Source organism: Halichoerus grypus, chromosome 5, assembly GCF_964656455.1.
Source record: "Halichoerus grypus chromosome 5, mHalGry1.hap1.1, whole genome shotgun sequence".
NCBI lineage: Eukaryota > Metazoa > Chordata > Mammalia > Carnivora > Phocidae > Halichoerus > Halichoerus grypus.
In genome coordinates this window covers 177,952,442-177,977,580 of record NC_135716.1, presented here as the reverse complement: position 1 = coordinate 177,977,580, position 25,139 = coordinate 177,952,442, and the positions used below count along the sequence as shown (strand labels likewise).

The 25,139-nt window shown below is 52.5% G+C and overlaps 1 protein-coding gene across 1 annotated transcript in view; it reads right to left on the bottom strand.

The window, feature by feature from the left end:
• Positions 1-24,873, bottom strand: part of LRRC38 (leucine rich repeat containing 38) — a 36,900-nt gene extending 12,027 nt beyond the window's left edge. The window contains exon 1 of the mRNA XM_036094268.2: positions 24,225-24,873. Within this exon, the coding sequence (XP_035950161.2) occupies positions 24,225-24,873 (649 nt within the window). The remainder of the gene's footprint in view (positions 1-24,224) is intronic.
• Between the last annotated feature and the right edge of the window lie 266 nt (positions 24,874-25,139).

Here is a 25,139-nt window from a genome sequence, read left to right as displayed (position 1 = left end):
GAGAGAGAAAGCACACCGGGGAAGGGGCTGAGGGAGAGGGAAAGAGAGAATCCTCATGCAGACTCCCCAGTGAGCAAGGAGCCCGACGCAGGGGCTCCATCTTTTGACCCTGAGACCATGACCTGAGCTGAAATCAAGAGTTGGCCACTCAACCGACTGAGCCACCCAGGTGCCCCTCCTCCGTGTACTTTTTATTGCAGCAAAACACACAGGACATAAAAATGTACTGTTTTAACTGTTTTTAAGTGTGCAATTTGGTGGCATGAGGTATAGTTACAATGTTGTACAATCATCACCACTATCATTTCCAGAACGTTCTCATCCCCTAAACTCTGTACCCGTTAAAGAATAACTCCCCTTCCCCCACCCCCAGCCCCTGCTAATCGCTGTCCTACTTTCTGCCTCTATGAACTTGCCTACCCGTAGAGGTGAAACCATACAATATGTGTCCTTCTGTGACTGGCTTATTTCACCAAACATGTTTTTAAGGTCCCTCCATGGCTGTAGCGTCTATCAAAATTTCCCTCTTTTTTTAAGCTGAATTATATTCCGTTGCTTGGATACACCACATTTTATTTATCCAGTTGTCTGTTGATGGAACACTTGGGTGGTTTCCACCTTGTGGCTATTGTAAATACTTCTGCTATAAACATTGGCATGTAAATACCTGTTGAAATCTCCGCTTTCAGTTCTTTGGGATATATGCCCAGAATTGGAAGTGCTCGGTCATATGGTGATTCTATGTTTAACTTTTTGAGGGACCTCCATACTGTGTTCCACAGTGGCTGCACCCCATTTTACGTTCCTGCCAGCAGCGCACAAGGGTTCCAGTCTCTCCACATTTTTGCCCACGCTTGCTATGTCACATTAAAAAGATAAATAATGAGGCCCATCCTAAGGGGTGTGAAGTAGTATCTCATTTTTTGTGGGTGTGATTTTGGTTTGCATTTCTCTAATGACTAGTGACTTGAGCATCTTTTCATGTGCTTATTGGCCTGCTCCTTCTTTTTAAGTAAAGGCTAGGCATGTGGTATTTCATCCGGGATTAGCAGCCACGTTGCAAAGGGCTAGTCCCTAGTGCATCAACACTGTGTGGAGAGCAGGGCTGGAAGAGCCCAGGGGAGACACACTGGGCAGATTTCTGAAAAGGAAGAATATGCATATCTCCAAATTCAGTATAATTCACCTACAATGTCCTGAGCCCTCACCCATGCCCTAAACTGGGAAGGGTGGGCATGCCCATGTGGGGACCATGTACCGAGCACCTGCTGTGTTCGGATACAGTGCACGCCCCTTAGCACACATCCTTTATCACTTACTTCATCTGGGAGGTGAGCAGCACTATGCTCAACTCATAGGTGAGGAAACAGGCCTCAGAAATCTTTGGCAATTTGCATACTATTAAATGGTAAAGCCGGAATTCAAGCTACACTCAACTCGGTCTGTTTTACTCTGAAGCCTGTGTTTCTTTCGTCTGCCCATATTGTCTGTAGCGCCAAAGAAAGTGACATCCCTGGCCCCAGGACATTTATAATTCAGCCGAGGAACCAAAACTAAAATATATGAAGCTACTGGAGAGGAAGATAATAAACAGGTGGGGATCTATAGGGCGTCACAAATTTGGAGAATGAAGAGACAGGGTGTCTAGAAAGTCTAGTACGTTCTCGTCAGTATTTATGGAATGAATGAATAGCTTTGGGTTTGAAGGATTATTCGGGTGGAATGAGAAAGGCCTTGCAGGCAAGAGGCACAGGTGGAATCTGAAAACGTGGGTGGGTGTTAGATGCGCCTCCAGGACTAGGACAGCGCCCCCTAGCTACGGTATCTTCCCGAAGGACAGTCCCTGGCAGATTTCCGGTGGGCTGTGTGTGGAGTCACCAGAGAGTCATGGCCAGGAACTGAGAATGTGGATTAAGACATCAAAAAAAAATTTTTTTTTGGTCAATACGATGGTGGTAGTCTTTAAAGAATCTTAAAAAATCCCATTTAAATCAGGAGACGAAGCAGCATTGTCACATGGACGCAATTGTCAGGCTGCTGTAATGAGACGGGACACATGCCGCGAGCCTCTTCACTCATCGTCCCCCGCCTGGATCCTGTGCAAGCATCTGAGTGTGCAGCCCCTGGGCAATGGCTTCTGCCTGTTCCGTGTCCCAGAGGCAGCCCGGGAACGAAGGGCATGGCCAGAGTTGAGGCTAAGGCCCTCTGCCCATGACAAAGATCTCTTGAGAGCCTACAGTCTAGAGCTTGTGGTCCTCAGGTTTTGGATGTTATGGGCTGGTAAAAAGAAAAAAAAGAGAGAGAGAGAAAGAAAGAAAGAAAGAAAGAAAGAAAGAAAAAGAAAGAAAGAAAGAAAGAAAGAAAGAAAGAAAGAAAGAAAGAAAGAAAGAAAGAAAAAGAAGGAAGGAGGGAGGGAGAAGAGGAAAGGAAAGGAAAGGAAAGGAAAGGAAAAAGGTAAAGAAAGGAAAAAGGAAAGGAAAGGAAAGGAAAGGAAAAAGGAAAGGAAAGGAAACAGAGAGACTGACATAGGACTACTAACTTTGCCCCGTAAGAACATTCAAAACATACCCCATCATCATCACCATCACTATCATCATCAACATTTTATTTTATTTTATTTTATTTTTTTAAAGATTTATTTATTTATTTGACAGAGAGAGAGAGAGAGAGACAGTGAGAGAGGGAACACAAGCAGGGGGAGCGGGAGAGGGAGAAGCAGGCTTCCCACGGAGCCCAGAGCCCGACGTGGGGCTCGATCCCAGGACCCTGGGATCATGACCTGAGCTGAAGGGCTGAAGGCAGACGCTTAAGGACTGAGCCACCCAGATGCCCCATCATCATCATCATTTTATAAGAGAAACTTTCGTACGCCATTAAAGTTAAGAAGGGTGGGATCAGATGAAAGGGATAAATATGTTGAGCCTTAAGGACCACTCAGCACGCTGCCCTCATTGTCCTCCCTTTGCCAAGGGCCTGTGGGTGTCTGGACAGACAACCCCTGATCCCGGGCCGCCTTGGGGGGTGCCGTCTGTATTCTGTACTTCACATTCCACCTGGAACGAGTCCCCGGGGGTCGCATCCTTATTCTTCAAGAGCAGAGGTCCTCGAACGACAGCTCCAGGGCCACACCCCCCTTCCTCCACCCCTCCCATATGTTTTTGGGAGTCAAGTCACCCTGGAACATGGCTGGGGCCCATTGGTTTCCACGTTCTCTCGGGCTGCTTTTGCCCTACGGTGGCAGATTTGAGTAGTTACAAGCCCTAAAAGATTTGCCATCTGACCCTTTCGAGGAGGTTTGCCAACTCCTATTCAAAGCTCAGGAAACACCTCCTATGGGAAGCCTGCCCTGAATGCTACCTATGTTCCCCCTTCCCCTGAGTCAGGCTTCTCCTTCCTGAACCCCCATACATCATAATCCATAACCCCCATACTCCACAGGATGGGGGGTTGTACCTACCATGTCTGCACCCACAGCTCCCAGTTTAGAGCCTGGCACACGGTACACGAATATCACAAAACCCGAGAAAATCCAGAACAAGTCAGAAATGTCTAGGTGGGAAGGGTCCTAGTGTGTGATACCCAGCCAGGGTCCTGAAGGTGGGCTGCGGGTCTGTCAGAAGGCTGATCAGAAACAACTCACTTGTTTGTGACGAGGCCATAGGGGCTGGTAGTCAAACATGCAGTTTGTTTGGTGGACAACATCTTTCAAAGCTGGGGTCTGGAAACATTAACCTAAAAGGTTCTTAGTGGCAAAAATATTGGTAGCTACCAATTTTGATGACTTCTCGTCCTTCTTCAATGAAGTACCTCCAAGATGTGAACTCTTCCTACTTATTACAGATGTGGGGTTTTTCAGATAAAACAATTCCCACCCAGGGGCGCCTGGGTGGCTCAGTCATTAAGCATCTGCCTTCAGCTCAGGTTATGATCCCGGGGTTCTGGGATCGAGCCCCACATCGGGCTCCCTGCTCAGCGGGAAGCCTGCTTCTCCCTCTCCCACTCCCCCTGCTTGTGTTCCTTCTCTCGTTGTGTCTCTCTCTATCAAATAAATAAATAAAATATTAAAAAACAAAACAAAACAATTCCCACCCTGAAGCTAGAACTGAATGAACGAGAGACATGGAATCCTGAGGAAGGAGAACAGAAAATCAGCTTCATTACCGCAGGAGACTCGGAGCTCCCCCAACACCCCAAGCACAGGCCTGCCTCAGGGCCTTTGCATGTGCTCCCTCTACCTGGCTCACTCCTTCACGTTCTTAGGGCCCCTGCTCAGATGTCACTTTGTTGGCGATGCTCTCCCCACCCCCATGATCGTTCCCCATCCCCCCACCTGGCTTTATTTTTCTCTAGAGCATTCAGCACCACCTGACATATTACCTATGTATGTATTTGTTTATTTTCTGCTTCCTTGCCCCTCCCCACTCCAGTGCCGGCTCTGTGAGGTCAGGCTTCTGGTTTTGTTTCCTGCTGTATTCCCAGTACCTAGAACTTTCAAAATATATTTTTGAATGAATGTATCAATAAAGATAGGATGGGAGAATGGTTTAGTGGTGCAGCCACAAGGCGCTTCCTAAACCATCACCCCTGACAGACAGGCCTTCCCTCCTAACAGCCGCTGGTGCTGGACAAAAGTCTTTTTCCCCAAATTCATCAATAGATAACTCTCCACTCCCTGCGAGGAAAGAGAAGCTCTATGTGTTTCTCCCATGCTTTTCCCTCTCAAGGGGTGGAAATTCTTAGCACTCTTCGGGAACAGAGAGCCCCCCCACATCAGTTAGCCCCCCTGGAGTCTTACCACATGTTAGGTGTCCATCTAAGCACCCTGCACTGTCTGCACTGCTTTAATCCACAAAACGAACTCTGGGGCAAGTACTATGGTGACTCTGGTTCGCAGGTAAGGAAACTGAACCGCTGTGTTACTTGTTTAAGGTTATCCAGCTAAGAAAGGGTAGAGCCAGGATTCGGGGTCAGGCAGTCTGACTCCAGAGCCTGTGCGGTTAGCCGTTACCCTCCCTTATTGCCTTAAAAATGCTTGCACAAATTACTGCAGGGGATACTAAGCCCCAGTGGGTCATATCATTATGCCGAGGCTGCACAGTAAGCATGCAGACCCGATTTGGAACCCGTGCTACCTCCAGTGGTGGCCCCCGCCCAGGATACTCGGAGGAGAGAATCATGCTCAAGGGTCTGGGTGTTGTCTTCCTTTCCTAGGGCTGCCCTAACTAATTGCCATACACTGGGTAGCTTCAAACAAGTTTATTCCCTCCCAGTTCTGGAGGCCAGGGCCTGGAATGAAGTACCAGGAGGGTGGGGCTCCCTCCAAAGGCTCAAGGAAGGAATACATCCCGGCCTCGTCCAGCTCTCGTGGCTCCCTTCCTTGGTTTATGGCAGCATCACTCCACCCTCTGCCTCTGTCAAATCTCCCTCTTATAAAAAACACACCTGCCATTGGATTTAGGGCCCATCCAAAATCCAGTCTCAGCTCATCTTGAGATCCTTAGTTACATCGGCAAAGACTCTTTTTCCAAATAAGGCCCCACTCACAGGTTCCAGGCTTTAGGACTTGGCCATATCTCTTGGAAGGGACACAATTCAACCCACTCTGGGTGTCTATGTGTGACAGTCATCTGCTGCCCTTTGGCCTCTCGTCCTCCCTGTCTCCTTATTTGGAGGCTGCTCCCAGATTGCATTTTGGGCCATCGCCTTCCACCCCTTGGGTAACTCTAGAAAATGCATGGCCCTCCCCCGGCCAGGGGGTCAGCACATGACCGACACTGGGCCACAGTCTCTCTGTCCTGGTAAACTGAGCCTTGAGTGGCTTGACCACGAAGGTGGCTAGAGCCCACTCAGTCCGGCAGCCCCGCCCTGTGGGAACCGTCCACTGGAGACACGCCTCCTTCCTCGTGCAGGATGGCTCGGTCCCCCACATGCTGCTGCTCTGTCCCCTTGACTGATGACTTCTCCCCGGCAGCTGACACCTGAGCTGGAGAGGGTGAAGAGCTGCCACTCTCCCGAAATAGATGGTGACACAGCGGATGGTAGACTGAGATTAATCTCTTGCCCCTTGCCAACAAACGGGCCTGCAGCCAGAGGATCTCTGGGCCCCCCCCCCCCCCGCCAATCCACATCAACAACAAACTCTTCTAAGCACTTTTGTCATTAAAAATATATTTTTGTTTTCCCAACTCTGCTTAGGCAAAGCCCATGTATACACTGAAAGAACAGAAATAAACAAAAAGGAGGATAAAAGGACCCATAAATACATATTTGACACGCTGGCTTATACCTTTCTAGATTTCTTCTGTGCATCTCTGTACAGAAATCCCCCAAGTAGAAATATACTCTGCCACTCTGTTGGATAACCATACTGGGAACATCTTTCCATCCAACCAATGTCATTGCCAAACGTCACTTGTTTATTTACTTATTTATTTTTAAGCAGGCTCCACACCCAGCGCAGAGCCCAAGGTGGAGCTCGAACTCATGACCCTGAGATCCAGACCTGAGCTGAGATCAAGAGTCGGATGCTTAACTGACTGAGCCACCCAGGCGCTCCCTCCAAACATCATTTGTAATGGCTGCAGGCCCTGTATTGTGTAGATGAGCCATGATTTACTTCTACAATCCCACGGTGCTTCCAGTTTCTTCCTTACTAGAAGCAAGGCCACTATGGGCATCTGTATACACATTCTGAATCATCTCCCCCGATGCATTCCCACAAGCTGAAGACTGCCCCTGCACTTGTGTTAACAATGGGTTTTGTCACTCTTTCATCTTGCCGATCTCATAAGCTGTAAAAGAGCGTAACTGCTGCTTTAATTTGCATTTCTCTGATTACGAATAGAGCTAAATGTTGTATCATGGGCTCGTGGACCATTTGGAGTGGTACTTCTGTGAACTGCCTGCTCAAGACCTGTACTAAATGCTTCACATGTCTTATCAAGGTGTGAGAAGGAGGGTTGGGGAGAGAATGTGGCCGATCCTCTCCACCCAAACCACTGCTGGAACTACAGCTCCCACCCCGGGGAGGAAAGACCAGCATGAAGGTCCTCCAGGGACCCCTGGGCATTCGTCTCACTGCTCTTGACCAAAGCACCCCCTCCTATCAGTCTCCCCTCCCGCTCTCTGGAGTCGGAAGCTTGGTGTGGGCTGCTGAAACCCTGCCTGGGGCTCCCCAGCAGCCCCCCAGAACTCCAAACCCAAAGGAGCATGAGACAGAAGCAGCATGGTGTTCTTTCAGATGCACGGCCAGACTTCCAGCCATGGCTTCCTGCTTTCGCAGCAGCGTAGAAGGTTAGATCCAAAGGCATCTGTGCGTGCCGCCCCGCCCCACGTCTCCCCTTCATTGGACCTGAAGGTGCGGGTCCCATGGCCCCTTGCTGTAGCCTCTTGGTGTCACAGAGGAAGACTTCTCAGGGAAGCATCCCTGCATGGACTGCAGGAGGGCGGGGTGCTGGGAATGTCAGCTCTAATTTCCTATAGTGCTGGCCTTTGTTCTCCACTATGACTTTCATTAAATATGGGCTGTGGCATCAGGGGAAATTCCCAATTGTCCTCCCTGTCTCAGCTGCAGACACTTTGTCTGATTAAGTAATCAGCTGATTTCCACCAGAGGAAGAGGCACTGGCAGCATCGGGTCAAGGGCTCCTGCTTGGTGCTGGCTCCACGGAGCATGTTCTGTAGGATGGGCAGCAGAGTGCAGTCGGTCCTACACCAGGGTTGGGACTTGCATCCGCTATCCTACACTCCAGCCTGACTTGCAGCCCTGGACCTCAGGACACCCACATCAGTCACTGCAGGAGGATAAAACATCGACAGACTCACAGTGCAGTTTTCCCAGCCTGTCCTCCTCCTGGTAAGAGATGAGCAGAGATGATCACTGAGGGCTGAAGATCTTATTCTCTGGGAAGGCGTGCACACGTTTCTGCTACCACCACCAGCATCATCATCACGGCCATCATCTTGACCATCACCACCATTATTACTTCTACCACCTGTCCCAGGTGCACCATCTTCACCATGATGTCCCCCACCTGTCCTGGTTCCATCATCTCCACCATGATGTCCCCTACCTGTCCTGGTTCCACCATCTCCACCATGATGTCCCCCACCTGTCCCATGTACACCATCTGCACCATGATGTCCCCCACCTGTCCTGGTTCCACCATCTCCACCATGATGTCCCCTACCTGTCCCATGTACACCATCTCCACCATGATGTCCACCACCTGTCCCATGTGCACCATCTCCACCATGATGTCCACCACCTGTCCTGGTTCCACCATCTCCACTGTGATGGCCACCACCTGTCCCATGAACACCATCTCCACCATGATGTCACCTCCACCATTTCTACCACCACCATCACTGCCACCTCAGTTATCAACACCAGTTATTTGCTAGTGCTAGGGATACCTATCTGTGTCTAGTTATTATTGACGATCTGGTTAAAGAGAACATTCTGGCAGGTTCCTCTGTGTGAGGAAGTCTAAGACTGGCCCCATGAGTCTGGTTACCTCCCATACTCATGGTGATCAATGTTCCATGCTGCCGTGGAGTACTCAGAGACAACTACTATGTGGCTCTCTCCCTGGACCTGTCCTTAGGAGTTCTCATTGCCCCAAATAAATCTCTAACAGTGGGCCCACTGGCCAGGTGCAAAACGTGATGTGTCAAGTGTGTTGGGGGTGAGGAAGGGCATGCATGGGAAGTGGGCCCCATCCAATTACACTGTTGAGATGACATTTGATAAAGAAGTAATATTTATTGAAGCTCCTACTATTTACCAGGAACTGAGATGAGGACTTCACCATTATCAACTCACTTGATCCTCTTTCTTAACAGCCCTTTGAAGATTTTATTTATTTATTTATTTGTGTGGGGAGGGACAGAGGAGAGGGGGAAAGAATCTCAAGCAGACTCCCTGCTGAGCAAGGAACCCAATGTGGGGCTTGAACTCATGACCCCGAGATCATGACCTGAGCCGAAATCCAGAGTTGGATGCTTAACCAACTGAGCCACCCAGGCGCCCTAGAATGTCCTTCCTTTTAAAGCTGACTCATGGGACGTCATGGGACACCTAGGTGGCTCAGTCAGTGAAGCATCTGCCTTTGGCTCAGGTCATGATCCCAGGGTCCTGGGATCGAGTCCTGCATCAGGCTCCCTGCTCAGCGGGGAGCCTGCTTCTCCCTCTGCTTCCTGCTCCCCCTGGTTGTGCTTTCTCTCTGACAAATAAATAAATAAAATTTTACAAAATAATAAATAAAATAAAATAAAATAAAGCTGGGGCACCTGGGTGGCTCAGTCGTTAAGCGTCTGCCTTCGGCTCAGGTCATGATCCCAGGGTCCTGGGATCGAGCCCCGCATCGGGCTCCTTGCTCCGCGGGAAGCCTGCTTCTCCCTCTCCCACTCCCCCTGCTTGTGTTCCCTCTCTCACTGTGTCTCTCTCTGTCAAAAAAAATGAATAAAATCTTTAAAAAAATAAAATAAAATAAAATAAAGCTGACTCACATTCCATTGTATGGATAGACCCCATCTTGCTTCTCCAGTCCTCAGTGGACCCTTGGGTTGCTTTGGGCTATCGTGAATAATACTGCTACGGACATGGGTGTGAGGTATTTTTTAGCTGCAGAGACCGGGGCTCAGAGAAGCCGTGTGACTTGCCCAAAGTCAACCAGCTCATCTGCCCGGGTGCGGATGTAAAGACAGGCCTGGCTGTCACCAAAGCCCATCCCCCCTCCATGACACCGAGGCACCGTCAGTACTGTGTGGGCTCACCCTGTGGCCATTTGTGGGACTTCACCGGGCCGCTCTCCAAGGGACAACTTCATCCCAGCTGTGAAAGCGGCCTTCGTGTCCCCCTGGGTCTGCTCAGTGGTGCCAACTTCCCTCTCTCCTCTGGACCCCGTCCATCCTGCCCCCTCAACATGTGAGGCCTGCCTCTCTCTGGAGACCCTGGTGACTACCCGGATCTGTGCTGCTTTTGACAGTCACCCCAGGATAGCCGTCCATGAGTGCCGGCCGTCCCTCTCAGCCCCTAAGTTCTCTCCCGCCTCAGACGTCTCTGAAACCAACACAGCAATTCTGATTTTCCAGGGAGGTCAGGAATCAGGTTGGGTTTTTGTTATGTTTATGATTCTTTCAGCAGCTGGGGGGGCCACGGGTAGAGCTGGGGTCCCAGAAGCAGACGCCTGCCCGTGCAGTTTTCAGAAGATCCCAGCACTGGGGGCAGTTGCTATCTTTGGGGCTAGAGCTGCGGGCTGTTTGGAAGGGACCGCAGGGGCAGCAGCTGGAGGGGGGCAGGGGGCATCCCTAGAAACAACCTGGGTGGGCAGAGAGGCCCTCACCTTTATCTGAGCCTCTACTTTCACAGGTGGGGAAACAGGGGAAGCCGGGAAAGGCCAAAGGAACCCAGACGCCTCGATTTCAGCCAGCAAGACCTGTTTTGGACTTCTGACCCACAGAATTATAAGATTATAGATCTGTGTGAGCTTAAGGCCCTAATTTTGTGGTAATGTGTTACAGAAACTGACACAGGCCCCAAGATCACACAGCAAGTCAGAGGCAGAGCCCCACCTGGGAGCGGACCCTCCGTCCCGAGCACCTGCAGGAGTACCACACTGAGACAGAGCGGAGGCTCAGCGTGAGCCTCTGGAACTGCGTCCTTGGGGAGGCGACACGGGTATTGATTTACAGTTGATAATAATAACAGCTGGTGTTTATTACGGGCTTTCTGTGTCCCAGGCACCGTGCCGAGCTACGAATATTATTGTCCATATTTTACACATGGGACAACTGAAGCACAGAGAGGTTAGGTGATCTGCCCAGATTCACGCAGCTAGTAAATAGAAGAATGGGGTTCAAATTGGTGGGGCCTCTAAATGCAAAGCCTGAGTTCTCAGCCACTGTGCCACATCCCCGTCTGGTGACTGATGAGCAATATGAGGGCACAGCTGCAGCCTGGAACTGGGGGCGCTGGGCTAGACCTTCCTCTGCTTTTCACTAGTTTGCTGTGTGACTTTGGACAAGTCACTCAATCTCTCTGAACTATGGTTTCCTATCTGTAAATGAAGAAGGATAAATTAGATCACCCTATAAGCTAAGCTTGAGTTTTCTGGAATGTTCCCTCCAAGAGAGCAGAGTTTTTGTCCAGATCGCTGCCAGGTCCTTCACACTTGGACCTGAACTTGTTTTCACACATGTTTAGTCTGCTCTGGTTTCTGCGAAGACATTCAGGGCATCTTTGGATTCAGGCCAGGTTCCGAATCTGGAAAGCTCATTGACTAAGTTAGGTTCTGAGCCCAAAGCAGAGGCTCTGGACCCGAGAGGATAGGCTTGCCGCTAAGGGACCCCAGTTTCTGATATGAGATTTGGGAAGCTGCACAATGGCTCATGACAAAGATTCTGCAGCCAGTCTCTCTGCGTCACACCTCCACTCTGGCTGGTGACCTGGGCCAAGTTATAGTAACCTGTCTGTGCCTTGGCTTTCTCACCTGTCAAATGGGGTGACGTTGGCTGGAAACATCCTCCTTGGACGACACTAACAGACCTGGAACTCTGCCGTCCACTGCGGCAGCCCCTGGCCACATGCTGACAAGGTCATATATGTCCAGTCTGGACTGAGATGTGCTGTAGCTGTGTCAAATACGCCCCAGACTTTGAAGACTTGGTATGAAAACACCATGGAAAAGGATCTCATGAATGACTTTTCTCTCAATGACAAGTTGAAAAAAATAACCTTCTGGATCTGCTGGATTCAATAAAATATTAAAATTAATTTCACCTGTTCATTTGTGGCTCACTTGGTCTTTCCACTGGGTGGGGCTGCCCTGGGGTGCTTAGCTCAGGGCCTGGAACGCAGTCAGACACTCAGTTAATGAGCCATGGGAGCAGCCTGCTCGAGGCAGAGAGTAGGGACAACCCCCGATCAAATAAGCAAGAGCCTGATTTGTACCTTTAGTGTTTATTTCCCCTTAATCAAACGCAGCAGAGCAATTTGCTTTGACATCATAAAATCTGATGGCTGGACACCATTTTGGAGGCTACTGAACCCCAGTTCCTGGGGATTTGGGGGCCATCCTTGGTGTTCCTTGGCCTGTGGACGCATCACCTTGACCTCTGCCTTCTCCCTGTCGGCGTGTGTCCCAATTGCCCCTTTTTATAAGGACATCAATCATTCTGGCTTAAGGCCCGCCCAGCGCCCATATCCTAACTAATTACATCTACAGTGACCCTTGGATTAATCATGTTTTTGACTTTCTGTGTTTTATTTAGCTTTGACATCTTGGGGCCTCTCCTAGGGTTCTCCACTTCCTAGAGACAGTAATCAACCAGCTTGAAAGTGCACCTTTGCTAGGCAATCCGACCAGTCCCAGTCCACATGGCCACCCACCTTTTTTTGTCAGACTCTTGCAGTCTGGAACAGTCTCTCCTGCCCTGAATGACACCAGGGCCAGGGACTGGACACTAGGGGACGCCCCCCCTCTAGCCCACAGCCTGCCCAAATTATTCAAACTAGCCAACCCCAAACCTGCCCAGCCTGTCTACCGTGCCCCTTCCTCCTGCAAAAACCACAATAAAGATTCTTGACCACACTTTCCTGTCAGTCCCTCTGCCTCCTGACCATCCCTGGAGCCTCCCTGCATGGCCCTGCATGGCATCCACACTTCTAGAGCTTCTAGAGATCTGTGAGTGTTAAACTTCTTCCTTCATAGGTCATTTCTGTGTCAGCATGTCTTACCATGCCTGCTTAAAACAAATCCCAGCTACATTTAAAACAGCCCTATCTCGGGGCGCCTGGGTGGCTCAGTCGTTAAGCGTCGGCCTTCAGCTCAGGTCATGATCCCAGGGTCCTGGGATCAAGCCCCACATCGGGCTCCCTGCTCAGCGGGAAGCCTGCTTCTCCCTCTCTCACTCCCCCTGCTTGTATTCCCTCTCTCACTGTCTCTCTCTCTCTGTCAAATAAATAAATAAAAATCTTAAAAAAAAAACAAAAACAAAACAGCCCTATCTCCAAATAAGGTCAGAATCTGAAGTACAGGAGGGTTGGGGCTTCCACATATGATTTTGGGGAGACATAATTTATTTATTTTTAAAAAAATTTTTTTATTGTTATGTTAATCCCCATACATTACATCATTAGTTTTAGATATAGTGTTCCATGATTCATTGTTTGTGCATAACACTCAGTGCTCCATGCAGAACATGCCCTCCTCAATACCCATCACCAGGCTAACCCATCCTCCCACCCCCCTCCCCTCTAGAACCCTCAGTTTGTTTTTCAGAGTCCATCGTCTCTCATGGTTCGTCTCCCCCTCCGATTTGCCCCCCTTCATTCTTCCCCTCCTGCTACATTCTTCTTTTTCTTTTTTTCTTTAACATATATTGCATTATTTGTTTCAGAGGTACAGATCTGAGATTCAACAGTCTTGCACAATTCACAGCGCTTACCAGAGCACATACCCTCCCCAGTGTCCATCACCCAGTCACCCCATCCCTCCCATCCCACCCCCCACTCCAGCAACCCTCAGTGTGTTTCCTGAGATTAAGAATTGGGGAGACATAATTTAACTCATAGCAACCCCCTCCCATCATTCCTTGCTCAAGAGTCTGCAAGAGTTCCTCAAGTCAGGGTCCCAGCAGGCGAGCATGGCCCACCCAAGCCCACCCAAACCCGGTTATTTGAAGGGAGTCTAACAAAGGGGCTATTTATAACCGTGTGGACCCGCCTTTAGAAGGCGACAAGGGTCCGTGCAGTCCCCAAAGCTCTACCAGTGGGGAGGGGCGGCCTTCCCTGGAGGTATAAGGGGAGTGGGCAGTTATCCAAACCTGGAGAAGCAGGAAGACAGAGCTGTGACTAACAGGTAGATGTGTGCACCTGTTTGTCTGGCTCAGGTCATATTAAAATAAAGGTAAGGTCAGGGAGGAGTAACATCATACTTATCCATTGTACCAACATGGAAGAGCCCACGGAAGAAAAGAAAGAAGTGAAAAACTCTATGCCGTTCTGGAAGAGGCCAACCATAGAGACAGCAAAAAGCTTAGTGTTTCCCAGAGAGGGGTTCAGGAGGAGGGGAGAGAAATAAGCAGGTGGAACACAGGACATTTTTAGGACAGTGAAATTACCTGTATGATACCAGGATGGTGGATCCACAACATTATCCATCTGTCCAAACTCACAGGATGTACATCACAAAGGGTGAACCCTACCGTAAGCTGTGGACTTTAGTTAATAATAATGTAATAGTATCAACGTTGGTTCCTCAATTGTAACAAATGGACCGCACTAATGCAAGGTGTCCGTAATAGGGGAACAGAGGGGGAGGGGGCATATGGGCACTCTGTATTGTCTGCTTAAATTTCCAGAAACCTAAAACTGCTCTAAAAAATCGTCTATTATTTTTTTTTAAATAAAATAAAACCACTCTTTCAGCCAGAGAAAATCAACCAGTGGCACTTGGCTGCCTACCCTTTCCAGTCATTTTTCTATGGGACTTGGTTCTTTCTCCTGGCCTCCCGGGGGGCTCCCCCTAAGCTTCCCCAGCCCCCCTGCACTGGCTGGGAGCTTCCTCCCTTTCCTCACCACCTCCTCCCTGTGCTCGCCGCTCCCATCCCCACCAATGAACATTAAAGCCGAGGTTTTCCCATCATCTAGCAGTTCCTTCGAACTGGGATGTCCACCCTCTCTCCCGCATCCCATTAAGGGGGTACAGAGAATGTTGGCTGCCCATCATTGTTCTGTGGTTCTTGCCACATGACTGTCCAGGGCGCTGAAGATCTATAAACCACCGTCTTGTAGACTTATGGGTTGACAATGGCCCTTCTCTTGCAAGTGCTCCCCATTTGCTTCTAAAGCTCCTTTATGTGAGTATTTCCCTGATCAGCAGGGGGTGACAGGCGAGGAAACCAAAGCCCAGAAAAGTTAGTGACCTGCCCAAGTCAAGGAGGTGGCAGCAGAGGTAGGATGTCCTGACCCTTGGTTCTAAGCTCCCGGCCCCTCCACGTGACCATCGGCAGCTTTCATTTCTGATGCAGATAATCACTTATGATGGTTATGTTTAAAACAGTTATCACCTCACTGGTGTCTTATAAAAAGAAAAGCTATTCTAATAACTGGGCGGGGGGATCTTTTCTTGATATGAAGAGGAAGAAGGGAACATACTCTTGCATCCACTTGTTTAAAAGACGGCTGCTGGGGGGTAGGACCTGTGCCAAGGGAACCCCCCCAGAGACTCTTGCTAGGAGCTGGGGGCTTCGGACCCGCTCATCCTGTGACCCCATGAGGAGGCTGGCTCAGGAGGGTGCAGAATCAGCCAAAATCAGAGCTAGAAGGAGTCATCACTGCCATCTGGCCCAGGGGCCAAAAACTGGAAGCCACTAGGAGGAACATAGCCATCAACATGTTTTAGGGAGCTCGGCCAGTGCGGTGCTCTAAACTGGTTTTCATGCGCGTGTGCTCTCGGTTCTGCTCCGGCCCCCCTTCTCCAGTGACTCCCACCTGTTGCCCCAAGGGGCATCTGAGGTGATCTAGGGCAACTGAAGGAGGGACGAGACTCACAGGTCCCACTGCTAGCTATGGACGGAGCTGGGACCGGCACCCTGATTCCTGCCTCTTTGATTTGGGTTCGCCTCTGAGAATCTTCCCTTTAATCCCGAGGGGCTTGCAGTTCCCTCGAGGTCCTGACCTGTGCTCTTGGCACTCATCCCATAACCAGCCCAGAGGATGGGGGAGATGGGGCACCAGGAGCTCCTTGATCAGCAGCCTCTGAAGCGGAGGGGCCAGGCTGCGAGCCAGTGAGAGGCTGTGCTGTGAAGACACAGTGCACGTCTCCGTGGATCATCAGACATTTGGGATTTGACCGACAATGCTGAAATACAGTGGGATCTGAGAGGCTGTGTGCATGGATGATCTGTGCATCTGCATTTCTAGGATTTTCATAAAGAGAAAAAAATAGCTTCTGTGTGTGGGCGCCTGGGTGGCTCAGTCGTTAAGCATCTGCCTTCAGCTCAGGTCATGTTCCCAGGGTCCTGGGATCGAGCCCTGCATCGGGCTCCCTGCTTAGCCAGGAGCCTGCTTCTCCCTTTCCCACTCCCCCTGCTTGTGTTCCCTCTCTCACTGTCTCTCTCTGTCAAAAAATAAATAAAATCTTAAAAAAAAAATAGCTTCTGTGTGCAGCGGTGGAGGAAACCGCACTTTGAGCTTCTTCATATGACATCCCTTGAGGTCAAAGGGCCGACGTTATCACCTGTATTGGACTGAGGGGACACTGGGGCCCAGGAACATTAGGGGACATATCTGCCATCAGACAGTTCACTGGAAGCACAGCTATGGTCGAGGACGCCTGGCGATGGCCTGCCCAGCCCCCTCCCTAAACTCCGCCCCACGCCCTGGCAGCCCCTGTGTACCATGTCACCGCAGCTATCCCCTCCCCTGCCTGGACCGAGAGGGACATCTCCCAAACCGAGCCAGACACAGCCTCCTCCTGGGACCCGGAAATTGGGACCAGCAGAGCCCAGTGTCTCCGGGCCTCAGCTGGTCTCCTGAATGGAGGAGTGTGCTTTTGCCATGCGGGTGAGAATGTAAGAGAGTCCATCAGCATGTGAAGAGGAGAATTAAAAAGTATGAGAGGCAGAGATGAGAGCACGAGGGAGGCTCTGTGCCCCCTGTGGCCTCCCAGGTAGTCTCACCCGCAGTACTCCCTGGGACCCGACGGTTCAGGATCTAGGCTTCCTGGTGACACCCCACATCCTTAGCAGAAACCCTTGTTTGCTTATGCCAGATGGAGCTGGTTTCTGGTTCAGCGGGGTGAACTGAGATGTGTGTCCTTGGTGACCCACACCAGCCACTCACGGTGCACCTTGCAGGGCAGAGAATTCGAGCATACCAGCCACCCCAAGACTCCCCGATGGCTGCCCCTTCATCTTGCCAGCAGAGGGCCAGGCACAGGTGGCTCCCTCCCTCCTTCACAGCGGAGAGCCTGAGGCTCAGGGGCCTATGGGGTTTGACCAGGATCGCACAGATCTGGAAAAGGAACCCAGAGAACCTTCCTGCCAGGCCTCTGCCTCTGCTGAAAGATGCTCTGGGTATCCTTTGCTGACCACAGCTGGAGTGGGGTATTTGCTGAGGACAAAAGCCAAGGCCAGTGATCTTGGCCTGTGCCTCAGTGGTGTGACAGAGGCCTTGGGGGTGTGCCTTCGTCTGCTCACACGTGCCCACAGCCCCACCGAGCCCCTTCCGCACTGGGCGTGACCACAGGTGCTGGGGACACAGCAGCGAGCAGGCTGATCTCTGGGAGCCTGTGTTTCTGCAGGGACACAGATATCTTGTGGACAAAGCGATGTGGCCCTCAGCGAGTGCTATGACATAAACTCCACCAAGATGAGTTGGGGGTGGTGCAGGACTGCCCAGGCAGGGTGGTCAGGGAAGGCCTCTCGGAGGTGGGGACATCTGACTGGGGGCCTGAGGAAGACGCAGCCACTCGAGGAGGAAATGTCCTAGGAGGAGAGGGAGCCATAAGTTCAGAGGTCCTGGCTGGACACTGGCAGTTGGCGTGTTCCAGGGACAGATGGGGGTCCGTGTGGCTGGGGAGGGGGGCTGGGCAGGGAGGGACGAGGAGGTGGGGGACAGCTTGTGGGACCTGAGAGGGAGCTGGCTTCTTCTGAGTGCAGTGGAAGCCATCAGAAGGTTTCCAAATATGCCATATACTGTACCAGCCTCTGGGGATTGAAGGATGAAAAAGACACATTCTGTGTCCTCCAAACAGGCCAGACAGACCTGGGAACCACAGCCATGTCAAGCTGTGGTCATAGAGATAATACAGGAGCCAATGAGGTCACGCAGGAAAGGCTCCCCACCCGGCCTCGGGGGCCCAGACTGTTGGAGGCTGGAAGGCTAAATAGGAACCAGAAAGGTAAAGAAGTAAAGGCGGAGATGGGGAGGGAGGGCGGGAGGGAAGAATCTGGGCACCTGTAACAGCCGGAGCAGAGGCCTGAGGGCAGGAGCCCGGGACAGCTTCCCAGGACTTCCCCACAGGTTCCATCATCAACGCTGCCAGCCCGGAGGTGACAAGGCCTGCCCAGCCCTTCCTTCCAAACCACACCGAATGCCACACACCGAATGCCGCACACCGAATGCCGCAAGAGCGGAAACTGGACGGCCGCTGGCTGCAAGGCCTCACGCTCCAGGGCTGTGAGTCACCCGGCAACCCGTCAGCTTCAGCTAACAGGGACACGGGCCTCTCCAAAACAGATCCCCGGCTGCATGCCCCCGGGCTGCCCTGGACGGGCAGGAAGGTAGGTCCACTGGCCCACGTCGCCCAGCAAGGAGGCTGCAATTTGGGTTAACTGACCGAATGGCACAACCAATGTGACATTTCCAGAGAGATCCAGTGTTCGGGACGGAGTCGCAGGGCTTGGCCGGGCTCCCCTGGGAGCCAACAAGACAGGGCGAGGTTTCCTTAGGTCCTGTTTGCGGCTCACTCCCCAGCAGAACTCCAGACCCTGCGGCCTGTCAAAGCTGACGCTCGGCCCGGACACCATAATGATGGGAAAGGTGACACCCCGTGACTCCACTCTGATTAAGAGACGAGTTAAAAACGCATTAGCCTGTGCACACAGGATGGGTACAGACTTGTCAGAGGCACGAGGGAGGCCACTTGCAAGAGGGGGTGAGACCTCAGTCCACCTCTGCCGGGAACATGATTTTCTTAGGTGTATAAACACACCCAAAACATCCATCTAACAACAGGAGACAGGTTCAACGAATAGATCCACAAAATGACGTATTACGTGGCCATGAAAGGTTACGTTTTCAAAGAACTGAAATGGCAGGAAATTCTCACAGCTCAATAAGAGAGAAAAAAAAAATCAGTAATAAGATCTACATTGTACCATAGCAATTTGTTTAAAAATGTATATGCGTATAAGAATAAAACCGGAATAAAATACAGCAAAACTTTAATAGTGGTGGGATTCTGGGTGGTTTCTGTTTCCTTCACGATACTTCTCTACATTTCCCACATATACAAGAAGACTGTTACTTTATAATTGGAGAAATAAAACTGCTTTGATTTCTAAAGGAAAAGAGAGTCACCTTGGAGTCACCTGGGAGAAAGGACCCGTGTTACCTCCAGCAAGCATCAGCTTTTGTCCCTTTGGCTAAAATACGGTTTACATTGTTGTTATGATGAGACGTCCCCACTCATCTGACCGAGCCAGGCCCTCATCGTGTCTGACATGAGAAAAGGAAGTGGGGTTACTGGCAAGCGGGGGGAGCTCCCCCAACGAGCGCTCAGTTGGGCCTGGAAGGAGGGGTTAGTCATGGAACTCATCCAGGACCTTGCTGCCAGGACACCCCTTCTTAGAGAGGGGCTCGGGAACCCACAGGGGCTGAGCCCCCAAATGCTTGGAGGCTCCAGGCATTATAGTGGACTTTCTCTTAAGAGGCTGTCCCCCAAGGGGCCAGAGTTACAGACCCAAAACATAACCTGTGGCTCCCGGTCCCCCCCTCCCTGTCCCCAGCCCTTCCCGCCCCATAGCTACATGTGTCAAGGTCTTGGGGCGCAAGATGAGCCCAGATCTCTCTGCTGGTACTGTGGGCTGTGACCTGCAGGCCACGTGTGTTGTGGTTAGAGAGGGAGGGGATAGAAGATGCCTGGGCAATTGGGCCTCCCACTCTGGGACCTACATATGCCTCTCCTGTGACGCACTCTCAGACACGGTGTGGGCTGTGTCACCTGGGTCATCTGCTCGCTCCGTGCACCTCCGAAGCCGAGGACGGAGGCAGCCCCCTGCCTGCCGCTATGGTTTCTCAAACCCAGTAGCCTTTCCTTCTTGTAGCTCCTGGAGCGCCACTGGATGCAGGTGAGGTGTCCCATGAGCCCAGAGTCCCGAGTGGTCTGGGTGCTCTGCCCCACCCTGCTGCACAGAGACATGGCCCCCCTAGATTCCAGCAGAGGGGTCTCTAGAGGGGCCTGGCCTCCCCGGGCCTCAACTTTCCAATCCTTAATATGAGGACAATATTCCCTTCCCTTGAAACCATAGAATTTTTAGAGTTAGAAGGAGCCTTAAAATGCTCCTACTCACACTCCTTTGCTCGCAAAAGAAAAATCTCAGAGATGTTTCTCTTGGTTCAGCCACTGAACCAAGACAACACCTTGGGTTTCTAGAGATGTACCAAAAGGCCCTCCTACCTCCAGGCAGTTCTCAAGCTTCTGTGTATATTGCAAGTCCCTGGGCTGGGGGTGTGGGGGTAGGGTGTTAAAAATGCAGACCCATTCAGTAGGCCTGGGGGTTCAAGAGTCTGCATTTCAACCAAGCTCCCTGTGTGTCTTCCTTCAGATCCACCTCCCTGGGCTGCTTTAAGGAGACCATGTGCTAGGCCAGCAGGGAAAAGCTTTAAAGCTCAAGGGTGTCACCCTGCTGCTCCCCATCTCCCCAGACACTCCCACCCTCTCCCTCTCTACCCCATGGCTCACCTGAGTGATTTCCAAGGACGCTTGCTTCCAAGTCTGGAGTCCTTTCTACTTAAAGTGGGATGGTCACTGTCCCAAATTGCCTGGGATCCATTATCTCACAGGAGAACCACCAGCCCAGGTTCAGGATCTGGCGCTGGAAGGAGGTCCACCAGCTGTGACCCAGAGCAATCGGAGATTGGGAGGGGGCAGTGTTGGGGATAGCCTCACCCCCCCTCCTGATCTATGCCCATCAAAAAGAATTAGGTGTAGGGTCAGCCACTCCTGAGTGCAAACTCATCTCAGCCACTGACGACCTTGTGCAAACCACTTCACTTCTTTGCACCTTGTTGGATAAACGGTGGGTTAAGGTACCTGCCAGGCACAGTTGTATTAAAGGGGATGGCACCTGTGCACTACAAAGTGACAAACACCACAAGGTCAGGCCACCAGTAAAATACAGGATGGCACGTTTATATGTTGAATTTCAGAAAACAGCAAATAATTTTGTGTGCAAGTATATCCCAAATACTGCATGGGACATACTTATACTAAAATATGATTCATTGTTTATCTGAAATTCAGAGTTAACTAGGCATCCGGGGGGGTTTCCTTGTTTGTTTTCTTATTTTAGGTGTGTCTGCTTTGTTTTGTTGCTAAGTTGGCTGATGGGCATTCCAACAGGCAGCCCCTCACCCTCTTCCTTCAGCCCCAGCACCAGCGGGACAGATCCTCCTGCGTCCCCAGACCCAGCCCTGCCCAACCCCCAAAGGAGCCTGGATGGAGGGGATCCGGCACCTCCAAGGCATTCCTTCCTCCCCACGGGGGTGTGCTCGGTGGCGGAGTGCTCCCATCAGCACGGTGACCGCACAGGAGGCTCGCCCGGCAGACGAAGGCATTTTTGTAACTGAAGGAGCCAGTCAAGGTCACTTGCTCTGCTCTGTTCTGCTTCTCTGGGGAAGGAGGGGATGGGGAGGCAAGGACAAGGCAACGAGGACAGGATCCCCTTGCTCCTGACTTTGAATCCCCTCTCCTGGGAGAGGCAGGCCACTTGCCTACAAACCCCTGGAGCTTGGGCCCCACGGAGCCCGATTTTCCTTGGCAGGAAGTGGGTGGCCATGGCTGGAAGTCTTGAGGTCCCCCATGTCCCCCAGCCATTGTTAACCCTCTGTGCCATCACCCCTCTGGGCCTTCCAGTTAAAACACGACAGCACTAACACTTAGATCGTGCTGCTGGGTATCAGACACTCTTCTAAGAACTTCATAAATAATACCTTTTTAATCCTTCCAATAACCCTAGGGCGTGGGCACTAGCATCATCCCCATTTCACGGGCGAGGTAACGGGGCTGCAGAAGGGTCACATAGCTAGCAAGAGGTCGAGGCAGGCTTTGAACGGAGTCTGGGCCTTCAGCCTCTTTGCCCGGCGCCTCTGTGCAGATACGAGGAGCACAAGGGCAGGAGGAGGAGGGAAGGGACGACGGGCATCTAGCAAGCACCTAGGCTGTGCTAAGCACCCCTGCATCCCCGACGGAGCTGATCTCATTCAAACTTCACCACAAACAAGGTGTGGGATACTGTTACCGCGTGCTGAAGTCAGAGGCAGGGAAACTGAGGCTCAGAGAGAAATGTGAGTGGAAATCAGACCTCAGCTGTCTCGCATCAAGGCCCCGTGCTCGTCCCCTCACCACCCACCCTGCTCTGGTTCACGGTTCTCCGGACACTGCTCTGGCCACACGCATGGCAGCCCACCACTACTCCTGACGCACCCCCTCCCACCCGCCGTGAGGTGACCGAAGCCCTCATGCTCTCTTCTCGCTGCCTCCACCTCTCCCCACTGACCCAGACCAACCCTCAATCAGGGCCTGGACAATGTTCCTTACTCGGAGCCTGTCCATCCTTTCCCCCCGGCCACACATCCCCACCTGGTGTCCCTTTCCTTCCCCACATCACCGGCCGTAGGAGGAATAACATCCTAAGGTCTCACTGTTCTTTACATTCACCCGCATCAGCTGGTTTTGATCCTGACAAGCACGGGGTTAGATGGACCACCCGGCATCACCCGTGTCCTAATTTCACACAGGAGGAAGATGGGGCTCAGAAAAGTTAAGGGTCCTGGCCAGACTCACCCAGGCTTTCCACCAGGACTCAGACCTCTGTCTTCTGACTCTACAACCAGGACTGTGTAGGGACCTCAGAGGTCAACCAAAGCACTTTAGAGATGAGGAGTCTGAAACCCAGACAGGACACGTGGCCTGTTCTGTCACAGCCATCCGTCTGTGGCAGAACTGAGACTGAAATCTACAGCTTCCAACCCTATAACACCTTGCCCTCCTGCGATAACACATGGAACCAATTATAACAACTCAGTTAACCAAAGAGGTTAAAGATGCCAACTCCATCAAAAACCAAAGGCAAGAGCGATCAGAACCAAGGCATACCCCCATTCCACAATGAGGCTTCTATCTGGACATTCCTGTCTCCGGGACAGTCTTCTGGTGGGGCAGGCAGGTGAATGAGGGCAGGTCAGATCTTTTTAGGACTTGCTCCCCTGGTAGAGCCAGCCCAGGCTGAAAATGCCAGTTCAGGGGCCTGCGTCTGCTGGGGAGTGATGGCCCCGACGCCTAGGGTTCATGTTTAGTAAAGTATGGAGTGAAGAAGTGATCACAGGAATTCAGGGCATAGATGAGCAACATCCTTGAAATCCAGGAAGTGGAAAAAAGATATACCAAAGCTAAATCCACATCTATGTCACACATCTATGTCACTTTTTATAACATGTGTCTTACAGCTCTGGATCCTATTCTGCCAAACCCTCGGGAGCCAGGTGGGAGGCAGAGTCTGGCTGTGCAAGGTCACTGCTGGGACTGAGGCTCACATGCCTACCAGTGGAAGGCTGGAATCCACGGAGCGTACGGACATTCTGCCTGCTCCCCATCCTGGGGCTCATCTCTATGGATGCTGGGGTCCCCCTCTTCTCAGCTCTGTCTCTGCTTCCCTCCGCTGGCCTTTGCCCGGCCCCTTAACGTCTGTGCCCTCTGTGTTTCCATCTGCCAAAGGGATCTGTACATCCATCCGTGTCACCACGGGAAAAGTACACCAGGAAAGCAAAGGGTGCACCAGCCTGCTAAGGTTTTTGCGTTCACAGAACTGCAAATCTCTACTGCATCGCTGGCTTTTAGCGGGCTGCCAGTATTCCTCACCAGAAATATTTCTCATCCCTTTTGGACAGGAGAACAAACCTGGGAGCTGAGAAACAGGCCTGCTTAGGCTCTGGAAGCTGCTGGAGAGCCCCTAGAATTGGCTGGATCTTTCGATGTTCAGTGTAGTGAGAATGGCACTCAGCTCTTTCCCACACAGGAGGGTGTCTTCCACTTAGGAGGGCCCATAAATAACCTGCACCCACCAGTCCTATGACCCAAAACCTGATGAGTTGAACTCCGACATGGGTGACAGAAATGGGAGGTCCCTAACTCCGGAAAGTGAGCTGTTGGAGAAACAGGTGGAGAAGCACGTCATCAGGGCCCAGAAACTCCAGAGAATCCAGATGTAACCCTCCCCACCCACTTTTCCCAGCCGACTCCCAGGCCAAGTTCAGGCTGGGAACCTGCCAGGCTTATACCTGAGCGACTCTCCTGGGGCAGCTGCTCCGGTGCCTGGTGCACCCGAGCCCCGGCTTGCAGGCTGGACCCAAGCCCCCCTGCCCGGGGACACTCCCTGCTCCCCTCCTCTCACCCCCAGCCTGGTGCGCAGCCCAGCCTGCCCGGCAGGCTCACCTTTCGGCAGCTTGGACGTGTTCTCCTGGATCCAGGAGAAGAGGTGGGCAAAGTCGCAGTCGCAGAGCCAGGGGTTCCCGTCCAGGCGCAGGGTGCGCAGCGCGGGCAGGGCGGCCAGGGTGGCCACGTTGAGGCTGCGCAGGTTGTTGTCATTGAGCTCCAGCACCTGCAGCGACTCCAGGGTCTCGAAGGCGTCCTCGTGCACGCCCGCCAGGTTGTTGTTGGCCAGGCTCAGCTTGACCAGCCTCCCGGCCGAGCGGAAGGCGCCGGCGCCCAGCTGGGTCAGGTTGTTGTAGCTGAGGTCGAGGAAGGCCAGCTTGGCCGAGCCGCTGAACGTGCCCTCCTCCAGTGAGCGCAGCGAGTTATTCCTGAAGTCCAGGTACACCAGGTCGCCGTAGAAAATGAAGAAGTCCTCGGGGATGTGCTGGATGCGGTTGCCGGCCACCAGCAGCTTGCGCACGTCCAGGGGGAAAGGGTCGGGCACGCTGGGCAGCCCGCGGTCGCGGCAGTCCACGGTGTGCGGGTCGGTGCAGGCGCAGCCCGCGGGGCACGCGTGCCCGGGCCGGAGCAGCGGCAGCAGGAGGAGGCTGCAGAGCCCGAGCGCCGCGGCGCCGCCGGCGGGGCCGCGGGGGGCGGCGCGGGGGCGCATGGCCGGGCCGGGGGGGGGGGGGGGGGGACCCGCGCGAGCCGCGGCGACGCGGACGTGGCTCTCGGGGCGAGCCCTGGCGCGGGGGGCGGCGCGCGGGGTCCCGGCGGCCGGGCGCTGGGAGCTGGAAGGCGGCCGGGGCGGGGAGGGCGTGCGCCCGGGCGCTCGGGGGCGACCGAGCGCGACGCGAACGGACTCGGGGAGTCCGGGGCTGCAGGGACCGAGAGGAGAGAGTCCGGGAGGGAGGGGCGAGGACTCGCGAAGGACTT